The sequence below is a fragment of the Lipophrys pholis genome, assembly GCF_963383615.2.
Source record: "Lipophrys pholis genome assembly, chromosome: 5".
Lineage (NCBI taxonomy): Eukaryota > Metazoa > Chordata > Actinopteri > Blenniiformes > Blenniidae > Lipophrys > Lipophrys pholis.
The window spans coordinates 18,147,405-18,160,423 of NC_137628.1; the positions used below are offsets into that span (position 1 = coordinate 18,147,405).

The 13,019-nt window shown below is 42.7% G+C and overlaps 1 protein-coding gene across 4 annotated transcripts in view; it reads left to right on the forward strand.

The window, feature by feature from the left end:
* The window catches only part of atf7ip (activating transcription factor 7 interacting protein), a 34,173-nt gene extending 26,597 nt beyond the window's left edge, over window positions 1-7,576 (forward strand). For all 4 annotated transcript variants that reach the window (XM_080463747.1, XM_080463748.1, XM_080463749.1 and 1 more), the window contains 7 exons: window positions 290-354; window positions 1,881-1,945; window positions 4,268-4,921; window positions 5,136-5,237; window positions 5,320-5,394; window positions 6,007-6,089; window positions 6,494-7,576. In XM_080463747.1, coding sequence (XP_080319873.1) covers window positions 290-354; window positions 1,881-1,945; window positions 4,268-4,921; window positions 5,136-5,237; window positions 5,320-5,394; window positions 6,007-6,089; window positions 6,494-6,952 — 1,503 coding nt within the window. In that variant the 3' untranslated portion in view covers window positions 6,953-7,576. The remainder of the gene's footprint in view (window positions 1-289; window positions 355-1,880; window positions 1,946-4,267; window positions 4,922-5,135; window positions 5,238-5,319; window positions 5,395-6,006; window positions 6,090-6,493) is intronic.
* The last annotated feature ends 5,443 nt before the right edge of the window (window positions 7,577-13,019 follow it).

Genomic DNA, 13,019 nt, shown 5'->3' on the forward strand with positions numbered 1-13,019 from the left:
CGACGGGGAAAGACTAGAGCATAGAGAAAAGAGGAGACTAGAAAGATTAGAACCTGGAGAGAAGAGGGAGCCACTGATGCAGCAGAGAGAGAAAGGAGAAGATTTAAATGATCTGTTGATCACCGGTATGACTCGGACAATTTAAGACCTTTAATTAGGCTCATGCATTCTATCCCCCCTGAGTGTACAAATCCCCCCCATGTGAAGCAGGTAGTGGAGAATTCCCCCCCATTTTGAAAATGAAATTCAAGCGCTGCCTAAAAGCCTTCTATGTGTTTGATTACCTCAGGTTCTTGCTGCTGCTGCCGCTGCCGCAAAGGCTGCAACTGTCGCAAACAGCCCTCAAGCTCAGCGGTATGTATGCTCATGCTTCTGGATCCCTGTCAGACATGCTGTGAATTTTAACTGGAAGGTTTTTTTGGGGAGAGATTTCGTTCACTTCACTGCAAGCTCAAATGTTTGTTCACACTATTTTGTCATGAGGCAAAATAAGTAGTTCCACAAAATGATCAGAATCAGTGTATTTCAACATGTGGACTTTGAATGATGCAGCAGTCTGTGCACAATGATACTTTCTTTGAAAATAATTTGGCTTTTGTATGAACGTGACAATACCGGACTGACGCCAATTCTACACATGGAGCCATTCACAGAGTGAATAGTTGACATTGTCCCAGGTTGCTAACTGTAATCAATAGAGCGGATAACAAACCTTTACATCCTCCAAGGCCTATTTGTTTTGAAAATGTTTTTCCAGGATTAACTTTTTTGAAACCTCATATTTGCTCCCAATATTTTGTTTGGAGTAAACAAACACGTCCCAGTCTGAGCTCTCCACCTGTAAAGTAACCCCTCGTAGGTCCAGGTCCTGAGTCTTGTGACGTTCTACAATCTGAAGCCTGAGCATTTCTTCAGGCAGTGCAGAGTGTAGTTAAAACTGCACCTCTCCTCCCAACAGCGTGCTCCGACGGCAGACAGTGGGGCCGCGTCCTGAGGTGCCCAGAGAGGGAGTGGTGCCCTCTGTTGGTAAGACTCCTCCACTGTCTGTCAAGAAGGAGAAGGAAGAAGAGGAAATGGAGGAGGACAAGACAGATATGTCACGCCATGTTGGAATGGCCAGAAAGCTGTCAGATTACAGTGAAGGAAGATGCAGAGCAGACATTAAGCTGCGCACAATTTCTTCTCAGTTGGAGAATGTGCTGTACCACAACTGCAAGAGAAGCTCAGGGGATCCCAGGCCTGATCGCTATGCCTCTTACGTTTTCCGTTACTTAGTCCCATATGACGTCTACTGTGACTGGGTTGCGAAGGTCAACTATGTTGGATTGCTGGGCAAGGAGGCGCTACCAACAAACTTACGAAGAACATTGAGGATGTACATCGAGCATCGATTCCCGTTCCTGTCTTGTGACAAGTGGAGAGAGATCCGTGACGCTATCAATGAAATATTGCGAGTAAAGAGGAGACCGGAATTTTTCCGAGAGTACAATGACCGGACTGCGGTTTTGTTGTGACACTTCTCTGTTACACATACAGAAGCATACTGGGACAATTGTCGTTATTCGTAGTGGAGGCTATCAACTATTCTTTCTAAACATGACTCTAATCACTAACATCCTCGTCAGTTTTTGAAAAAAGTTAATGTGTGGAAAATTACATTTCATTAAACTCCTAGTAACTAACTCTACGGCTGCTTGAATGGAAATGTGGATGTGCACTTTATTTCTGACTTGACCTCATGGTGCAACATGTTCAAAGATGACTGTATGAAACAAAATAAAATTCAACATTAGCACCCCACCCCATGAACTCGTCATCCTGTCATTGTTAACAACTTCATCTTTTTAGCCACTCTAAGCATCCGTGATCTTTCTGAACAGGCCAGTCCGCACTACCATTGAGTTAAAGCAGACCCCAACGGCTGTTTCTTCGTCCACCACCGTTGGTGAGTAGCGGCATTCTTTTAAAGCTTAATGGTGTACAAAGTCTCTCTCTGGTGAGCAGTGTCACTTTTTAACCACAAAATTAAGAGCTTTCTTTGTGTGTGCCTTGTGTGTTCTGTTTGTAATTGCATCCTCAATGAAGACAGCTGCTCACGTTTGTGAAACTAAGTCCTGTTTCCATTGAGTATTAGATAGCTACTTCCACAATTATTTATGTTACATCTGAAGAAATGTCAAAAACTTTAAGGCGTGACTTTCAAATTAATATCTGTAGCTATGCTGCGAAATTGTAACCTGTAGTGCTGCTGGATGATAGTTGACTAGGCTACTTCTGATGTATTGTGAATATGACATTCTTCAAAAGAAACCATCTTTTGAAGACATTCTCCAACAAAGTCTGCATTACGATCCAAATTTGAAAACCTAGTCTTCCTCAATAGTAGATCACAAAGAGTAGTGGTACTAAAGCTTTGACGATGCTTCAAATCATGGACAACCGAGACGTTTCCCTGGTGTATCGGCATATTTCATTGTCAAATACCGGTAGATGCAGTTCTGAAGATCAGTGTCAATGTGGGTTTTTTTTTTCATCAAAGACATGTTATGTAGTTGTGTTGATGCAGGTGAACTCTGCTGCCTTGCATTGCAGTAGCAGCCTCTGAAGAATATAAGGAAAGAGACGGGAAGAAACCCTGTTCTTCTCAATGCTCATTATCTGCTCATTTGTAGTGAAAGGTTTGCGCCTAGTTCTAGTTTTAATAGTCAGTTGGAATGACTGACGGGTCTTGCATGAATCCTGTTGGCATCTCCGAGACTCGAAGAACCAATTCCTGGTTCTTGAGACAGTGGACGCTCTTATTCCGCCTCTGCAGGCTTTGTGGCTGCGGGTTGCTGTAGCGAGAAGAGAATGATGTGATCGTGCCAACAGCTTCACAGAGCAGTCAGACTGCTGCTCGCACAGCCTTCTTGTTTATTCATGTTGATGTGATGATGAGGCACCTTGTCGGTGTGGAAGTGGCTCTTGAAACCTGGCAGTGACTAAAAGCTCTCGTAGTGCTGTTACAAGAGCTACAAGCAACAAGAAGGTTTGAACTGTCTGTGGTCTGAAAAGTGGAGCCGTTTTGAGGAAACTTTTCTGGATACTGCTTCAGGGAGACTCTGGATTTCCACCAGAGACAAAGCAACAAATTGTGTCTGGAAAAACCTCCCATGAGGCATAATTAAGAAGAAAATGCAGTCTTTGTTTTCCAGAAAGACTGCATTATTATTATTATTGTTATTATTATTATTATTATCATCATCATATATTCCATTATACAAGACACTGTTCTGTCTAACTATAATTTCAATGTTCTCATTGACTTTTTAAAAATTCCAGCGCATTTATTTGTTTTGTTCCTTTTTTTCCCCCATTTTAGCCTTTTGTTATGCTAAATGCTTAATTCTCTGTTGGTAATAGCACTGCAGTATATTAATGCAATGATTCCACCTCACTGTACCTAATGGTATAAATGTATCATTGAATTACCTTGAATACAAACATTGTGTTTTGTTGGGAGAAAACAAGTATTTATCTTTAGCTGAGTGACATCATACCATCACTGCTCCTATCAAATGTTTCTGTACACCCGCTGAAGAGTGTAATGCTTAGACTCTGTTTCTTTTCTGTTTTAGTTGAATGTAAAAATTGTCGGGTTGCAATCGGAGGTGTACTGATAAAACTAACAGTCAAATGAGCAAACATACTTGACAGTGAAAATGAAACCAACTCCTTTTTTTATTTAATTTTTTTTAACCAGGGACACAGTTAAACCCCTGGAAATGATTGGCTGATTATAGAAAACGAGGGGGCAAAGCCCATAGCCAGAGATTCCTGCAATAAGGTATAGACTGAGTGGACACAACTCGGACAGGGAAAGTGAGACAGAAAGTTATGCTTGTGCTTAATGTTTGGGGAATGAATAGAAAAGAGAAGCTCAGTCCATTAAAGGTCGCAAAACGCTTTGCAAAAGCGTTTTGCGAAACGGTCTAAGTTTAAAGCAGCTAACCAATGGAGGTGGTCCAGTGTGATAGCCAATCCAAACGTTTAGGTCTTAAGAGTTGAGAGAATGTGTTGGCATCCCAAACTTGAAACTTCTAGCTGCTTCCACCAGAGGAATATGTTATGGCGGCTTGATGACTGATGGGAGACCTGTTATGTGTTGATGATGATGATGATGATGATGATGTTCTCTCTGAGTGGGTGAAGATGCACAGATTGCAGGTTATTTGAGTGCCTCCGTGACCCCACCTGTCCTCTCAAAGTGTCATCTGTTTCTCTGCAGTTCAAGCTTCACCAGCACTGGCAGCCACTGTTGCAGCATCAACCTCCACCACCAATGCTGTGGTTTCACAGACCCCCATCCTCCAGCTCATCACCTCCACCTCTAATGCGGGCACCACCCTGGCCGCTGGCATCAACACGCAGAGTCCAACCGGCACGCTGCTGCTGAAGACGGCCTCTGGGAGCAGCATGATGACTGCTGGCCAGCCGCTCCTCATCCAGCTGCCGGTATCCATGAATGGCCAGCCAGGAACATTGGTCAACTTCCCCGTCTCCTCGCTGTCCGCCGCCACCACCCTCAACAAGACCAAAACCACTGCTTCCACCACCACTTTTATACTCAAGCCTGCTCCCATCACAACAACGGCATCAGCCTCCGCCCCCACTGTTGCCACTGTCCCCACCCTGCAGGCCTCCACTGGTCAAATGTCCTCCACCCAGATCTCTCTTGCGCGTGCTGTTTACCAAGGAGGCACGGGGGGAATAAATACACCAAACGCTGGGGTGAGTGTGACCACGGCCAGGACCCCGGCTCAGTCCGTCTCTGTCGTTGGAGCGATGTCTGCAGCCTCTTCACCTGCTGCCTCTGGGCCGGCTGCAACTGGTTCCACTGCTCCAGGACCTCCCCAAGGAACATCGCTGACGTCAAAGACAGGTGAGTGTGACAGAGCAACACTGAGGCTACACTCACATCTTGTGTTTCTATGCAAGGTTGTGGGTCAACGCCACCAGTGATTGCTAAAATTAAGTCAAAGTCTAAATTGTTCTTGATCTATCGTAGGATCTGGTTAAACATGCTGCACATTGATGTGACACAACAAAACATTTACAAACAAGAGGCTATATCAACATCTTTCTGTTCTCCTTAGATAACCAGGCTACTGGAGTGTCTTCATCCAAAGCAGCAGCGCTAACCGCACGACCCAAAGGCTCAGTCATCGATCTCACGGAGGACGATGACGATGTGCAAGGTAAAACTGAACTGATGTTTTCGCCAATACAATGAAATCATTGGAACGCATTCATTTGACTAATTTTGTTGTACTGTTACAGTGACTGGAGTACAAAATGCCACCGTTCCTCCTTCACCGATCCTGCGGCCCAACACAGTCGTCAGCATATCCAGCAGTAAGATCTTTACATTTCATTGAACCTGATTCAGGTATCGGTGTGAAATGAGGGATGAGCTGAAGCAGGATGCTCCCAGGACCTTGATGTTTGCTGATGACATTGTGAACCAAAGGGAGAGTAGAGGGCAGGACCAAGAAGGCTTTGAGAGGTGAAGGTCTGGGAGAGAAATATGACGGCGCAAAGAGTCGAGGTCGAGAAGATGGGTATAATGAGTCTACTATGGAGACAAGTGCCAGGGCTGACGGAGTGAGAGGTTTTGGGACGTTGCTAAACTTCCTGTGATGGATGTTTGGGAGACGTTAGCACTTTTTCAAAGACAGGAAGCCGAGGTGGAGGTGGCAGGATGAAGATGCTGAGATGTTTACAGGAGGACAGAGAGATGATCCACTGCAGAGAACCCCAGTCCAGCGTACTTTGCTGAGTGTTTAACATTCATGTGGTATTTGCTCCATGGAATAAATTAATTAATCATTTACCATCGCTCTTATTTTCTGTGAAATCCAGTTTGAATTCTCTGCTTCATTCGATTGCAGTTTTGCTTCTTTGCTGAAACAAACTCACGCAGTCAGAAAGCCCCACAACTAATCTCTGTGTGTGTTCTGTCCTCAGGTGCAGGAGCAAAGTCTTCCCCTCAAAGCAATCAAATCTCCCCCAGCATTCCTCAATTGACTGTGCATCATCGCCCCCCACTGGTAAGGATGAAGAACAGCATCACACAGATTTCATGCTATTTGCTGTTTTTTCCCTCCAGACTTCATAATTCTTGTTCCGTTGCTGTGTTCTCTGTATGATTATATATCAGAATTATAGCTTAGTGATTTCATGAAAAAGTAAATTCATTCATTAATCTATTACTGTAATTACAGACTAGGGATTTGAAATGAAGTTGACTTGTCATTAAACTGACTTAATTCTTCTCTAACCTATGAAACTAATCGTGTGACTTCTGGGTAGTCAGCAGTTGCCCATACCTGTAGTAGCTGTTGGTCCAGCATTAAAAATGCCAATGTTTGTTTTTAAATTTAGAAGATTTAATGTTAAAGAATAAATCTTAAGGCTCTACACTTAAAATTCTTGACACTTGTTTGCTTTGCAGGACTCTCCGTTGAAATCCCGCACCGTGAACAACACTACAGTAACCCGAGGCTCCAGCGTGACACTCCCGTCTCTCCCCATTGCCCCCATCCCGCCTCGCTTACCCCAGGAAGCTGAACGCACCTCGCCTCCCCAGCAGCCTCAGCTGAAGCTGGTCCCCAGCCAGACCGGCATCGTGCTGTCCTGGTGCGTGTCAGAAACGGATCGGACCTGTGCGGCCGTAGACAGCTATCACCTTTATGCCTACCATCAAGACAACTCTAGCGGCGGCGCGGCGCAGCAGCACTGGAAGAAGATCGGGGAGGTGAAGGCCCTTCCTCTCCCCATGGCCTGCACACTCACCCAGTTCCAGTCTGGCTCCACGTACCATTTTGCTGTTCGAGCCAAAGACGTTTATGGACGTTTTGGAGCTTTCTGTGAACCTCAGTGTACAAATGTCATCAATGCCAGCTCCAGCTAAACCAATAACCCGTTTTTTTTGCCTTTGGAATAAATGGCTTATTTCTCTTGGGGTTTTTTTTTTTTTTTTTTTTTGGTTCTTTTTGATAATAGAAATTCAAACATTGAGCTATGGAAACCTACAGTGTCTGTAAATACATCTCCACTTAACTGGACTACTGACTGATTTGGAGCATTGCAGTTGCGAACAGTTGCATTTGTCTGGTTCATTGTATGTTATATATTTTTTGTTCCAACTGTTCTGTATATAATTGAATCACTCTGCCCCATCAGCCAAGTCAGATATTTATGTTGTTAGCTCCTGTTCGTCCCACCCAGAACTTCTTTTAAAGTTGAGGATAGGTGACAGGATTGTTCAGTATACCGAATTGCACAGAAATGTATATTAAGTGTGTTAAATCGGAACGATAACTTTTGTAAGTTCTGTCTGGTAATCAGACTTTGACAAGCATAATAAAAGGTTTTATTAAAGTTGAGGCTTACCGAGTTTGTGACACGTTCAGTCGCTTTTTAGCATTTCATTGCAGTTCAAGACGAGTCCAAACTACTGGCTTGAAGCCAGCAGCGACCCTTCTGGTTGTTTGTGACGAAACCGGCTCAAATACATAAACATTGTATTACACAGAACCACTGCGTGATTTTTCTTCTTCTTTTCGGAGAGGTACAGCACTTCCACACATTATAGCTAATAACGTGCCCATCTTGCCCTGATCACCACTAAGGGCAATGTGTGGAGTAAGAAAAGCACATTTACCAGTGTGACGACAACATTTTGTGTCAAGAAGAGCACTATATAAAACCTATACATTATTATTATTAGATTGGAATCGACTGAAGATCAATTCTAATAGGTCACCTGCATGTGTTGTTCTGCTCTAGTGATCTCTGATGTAAATATCAAAGCTTTCATCGGCGGATCATTACCATGAAATCGTGAGGCAGGACCATCATGGAGGACCCTTGTAGATGATGCTTGGAAGAACTTAATATGGGAAATAAATTGCTAATTAAATGGTGGTACCAACAAAAAAACACCCCGAGGAGCATTTCATAACCAGTTAGGGTTAATTTGACAGGATATAAAAGACCATTTCAGACAGGCTCAAAAGCAACAGATGTTCATCAGTATGGCAAAAGCTGTGTCGAAACATTGGTCTTGTTCATCCAGAAAATCCCACAAACTCATATTCCTCAAGCCATTTAGTTTTTGCTGTCCTGCTGAAGGAGGCCGTGGCCAACAAGAAATATACATCCCTGGAAAGAGTGCACATGGTCTACAAGTGTGCTTCGAGAGTAACATCCGAGCGTTTGAGAGGACCCATCCCTTTGATTTACTGTTTTCTATCCATCACAAGTTGGACATAATGAAACTCCTTCAAACTCTTCCATTTGCCCATTTTTCCTGTGTCTAACACACCAAATTCTGGGAACCGATTGCATTAGCGATTTAATTTTCATTTCAGTAGACTGTTGCATGACTGCCACCATATGGCAATATAAAGAGTCACACCGACTTGAAGCTTTTTGCATTAATGGTCACATAGCAGTTGGCTTGCAGCAACCTTTTTCCTGGAATTTAGATTTAAAGGGGAGGTAACTGGATTTACAGGTTTCCATGGTAACTAGTTACTCATGTAGTTAGTCCACATCGATACCACCTTCTTTGCGGCTTGTAAAATCATGCTGGGATAAATATGAAGCAATATTCTAACATACTTGTTTAATTTCTAAAGTCACAACCCTTTAAACAGATAAATGAACAAACTCATTGGTATTTGACGTTGTTCCAGCCACTTGTTTACAGGATCTCATTTTTGGTGAGGATCAGGATGAAGACAGACAGCTGCAAAGCGGAGCTTCCTCTTCACCACAACAACCTCATTACTGCTGCAAAGTGATCTGTGGCTGATATCTTGCTCCTTCCCCCATTGTTTATAAAGAAGACCCCAAGATATTCAAACTCCTCCAACTGGTGAAGTTTCTCCGCCTCCTGCATGTCGGGGTCATGCTGTCTTCACACTCAGTGGTGACCAACTGGCTGGAGACCGTCATGGTGCCAAAAGGGCAACTTCATCTGCACAATGGAGCATTGCCACCCTTCAGTTCCCACATGACCACAAACTGTGTGCACTCAAAACATTTAGCTTTTGTCACCTTTGTGGTGCTGACTGACTTTTATTGACACATCGTAAACACTTTACTATTAATATTACAATGGCTTGGGGTCCCATAAGAAAAGACGTGGAAGAAATTGTATAGGACAGGGATGGCTGTGCTTCTTTGCTCTCCACACTGTCACTAATTTCATCTTCTAACATACTATATTCTTTTTTTTTTGTATGTGAAAAGTCCAGCCAAACTGGTCTACAAATGATTAGATTAGCAATAAGGCCTTCACATGTTATGTGTCCGGTACTTCGAGAGATTTCATGGTTCAGGTTTAGCATCTGTTGACCTGAACATGAATGAATTATTATCTAGCAAATATTGCAGTTGACTTTACTGTTATTCTCGTCCTAGTCCTCCCCTTGTGAAAGGAAAAGTGTTTGTTTACATCTCCGTGAATCAGAAGAAAGCGCGACTCGCAGCCAATTGGTTCGTTTTAAAGAGCCGTTTTATTGATTCCGGTCGTTCCTGAACTCCACAGTATCCCGGAGATATACGGTAGGTTAACTCCTCCTGCACTTTACATGAACTACCAAACTTCATTTCAATGTTTTTTTCCCCCACTGTCAGATGTTCAAATCCAAGCATGAGTCACCAGCAAGAATATTTATATAGGTTATCACTTAAACTACTTAATAACATAACCTTAGTTGCACTAATGTTTTTCCGGTTCTTCTGTTTGTTTGTACAACACTAATCCAAATATTTATTCAGATAATGTCACAGCCCCAGATTTGACTGCTAAAAGATAAACCCCACAAATTGTAGTCTAGAGAACCCGTGAGTTAGTTTGGCAACTTTAAAAGTGTATTACTAAAATGTACGTTTCAATAAAATTAAAAGAGGATACTCAATTGAAATAATAAAATATACTCACAACTAAGGTACATTTTTACGAGTCATTCCAGGTTTTATGTTAGCTTTACTATTTAACATGTACTTTTCATACAATTGAGTTGTTTATACACATACATATTGGAATGGATTGTGTTCTGTCAACTTTGTGATACGTGGACGATACACAGGTAAAATACACACGAGGTGATCCCTTCAAATATCCAAACTTTGAGTGCGTCACAATTTGTGTAAAAGTACAAACCTCTAACAAGTATAATATATGTAATATATGACTTTCGCATTAATTGATTAATTGTATGGAACAGCACACACACAAAACACACACAATTAATTAAATTAATTGATTGAAACGTTTAACTCGTTAAAAAAAAGAAAAAAGTAATTAACTCAGTTTTGTTTACTTCCGGTTTTCTTCCCTCACGTACCGGACCAGCCGCACGTGCAGCGTCTCTGGCTGCAGCACACTGGCTACAGAGCAGCATAGTACCTAGTGGAATAATATCAAGGTAGAAAGTTTCAATTTAAAAAGTTCCCTGATGGCTGATTGAGAAAGTAAAAGTCATTAGCTTTACTTTGTAAAGCCGAATTTAACAACCACAGAAGTAATTCTGCAACAAAACAGCAGGTTGCCATGTTGGCTGACCAGGAGCCACCAAACTTCGAACGCTGGAGGAAATACTGCAGGTAAAATATTAATTTCTCCTCTTTCTCTCTTTCCCTGGCTCTCGTGTGTGTGTGTGTGTGTGTGTGTGTGTGTGTGTGTGTGTGTGCGCGCGCGCGCGCGCCCCCGTCTCTCGTGTGTGGATATTACAGTATATTATTGCCACTTTGTTCAAGTTTACATCTTTTTTTCAAAAAATATTCAAATTCTCAAAGTGGTGGATCCGCACTTAATTAATTGATTAATGTTTTTATAATTTAGCTCTCTTGGAGAGAAACAGCATTCATGCAAAGCTAAAAGGATGTTATAAAAATAGTCTTTGAATTTAAATATAGACTCTGTGTGTTGAGTCGAAATTAATTCTGTGGTTTTCCCTTAAAAAACATCCATTACAAGCTTCAGTCTTCAGTCGAAAAACAAGGCGATTAATCAGTAAAAATTATTTTTGCATTGACGGCACTAATATATATATATATATAATATGTGTGTATTTCAGTACACTCATGAGACATATTTTTCTGAGACCTTTCATAAACTACATACAATAAATGTGTACTTTAACCACTTGTATTGCTGCATCTTTTTTTTTTTTCAGTTTCCAAGCAACTGATCTTCAATTACGCCTTTCCGTGTATTTCTTGCGTCTTTGCACGGTGCAACAACAGAGGGAGCCATTGCTTTTCCTAGTGAAACTGTTTTCTTGACAATTGTTGCAGCAGCTCATCTTCACTGTGGCATCTTTTCAATTCACAGTCCCACAGAAGGACCCACCTCCACATCTCTCTCTCTCTCTCTCTCTCTCTCTCTCTCTCTCTCTCTCTCTCTCTCTCTCTCTCTCTCTCTCTCTCTCTCTCTCTCTCTCTCTCTCTCTCTCTCTCTCAGAGGGGGAGGAGAGCGAGCGGGTGCAGTCAGAGTTGAGCTCTGCGCTCTATGCCTGCCAGAGGTGTGTTTTCGGCTCCACACGCTCTATCTCTGCGTAGCAGCACCAGCCATGCAGCCAGCCTGAGTGCCATGCCTAACAGCTGTGTTGGCAGAGGGTCACCGCTCATCTGAAGGGAAGGTTGCAGCACCTCGCTTTGAGGAGGACAGAAGATAACAGAAGACTGACCAGTTGCTGGGAAAGAGAGAGAGAGAGAGAGAGAGAGAGAGAGGGGGGAGAAAACTGAACCACCCCCCCCCCCCTCGCCTCACTAAACAGAGCAAAAACGGAAGGCTTTGGAGTATTCAATTTTTTCTTTCGTTTTATATTTTTCTTATTCCTCATCGCGGTGCTGGGAGGTGCTTCATCTTTTCATATAGTCTCTCTCTCCATCATTTGCCTCCTCATCTATTTCTCCATCTACCTGGTGTATAATTTCTTATATTTATGAGTGAGAGAAAGGAGAAAGGAGGGAGGACTTTTGTTTTAATTTTTGTCCTCTCCCCCATCACTCCTCCCTCCCTTTCACCAAACCTCACCATTCCTGTCAGTCCCTCCTTCCAATTTCGTCTTGCTGCTTCTACTTCATCTCCCCCACATTCTGCGCCTCTTTCTGTCTCTAAAGTCTGATGTTAAATGAACTTGGATGAATTTTCTTCAAAGACAATTTTAAAAAAACAACCAAAAAACTCCTCATGAATGACTCTTTTTTTCCCCCCTTTTCCTTCTCTTTTCGTCCCTCCACACCCATTTTCTTTGCATCAAACTCTTGCGGGATTCTTAAATGTTACTCTAGGTAGGTTAACTATTGTTTAGTGTCTGTCTATCTGTCTGTCGGTGTGTATTTGTGTGTGCTTTACGTATACATAAAACACACATTAACACACACATGCACTCGCACACTAAACTATGCCTCAAAGAAGTGTTCAGTGAGTCGATTTTGGTCTGAACATCCTCATCCGTCCCTCTCACCACAGCCGACTGTGTCCATTTTTAATTGTCGTGTTTCAGAGTCGTTCCTTATTAACCGTTCCAATTCCAAGTCCCTCTGTTTGTTTTCTCCAAGCCTCCGTCTGTTTTGCAACCTGTTGTGAAACATTAAGAGAACGAGATTCATTTCCAGTCACATTTCCCTGCGATTCTGTTCACGCTTTGGCACGAGTTTGGGAAAACGGTGGCCGTTTTTTCCTCGTAAACACTTTTCCCTTCATGTTGTTCATTGATCTGCATTCACAGTTTGGAGTTACGGGCCATCTCAAGTCATTTAGAGTATTCCCATTTCATGCTTGATTTGGGCTTCCAGTCATTCTGCCAGTCCATCAGCAGCCGTTAGTTCTTTCACAGCCTCTCTGCTCCTTCCCATCCCACACACACACACACACTCACACACACACACACTCACACACACACACACTCACACACACAATCTCAAATATTCTTCAGAAACGAGTCCTCCTGCTCCTG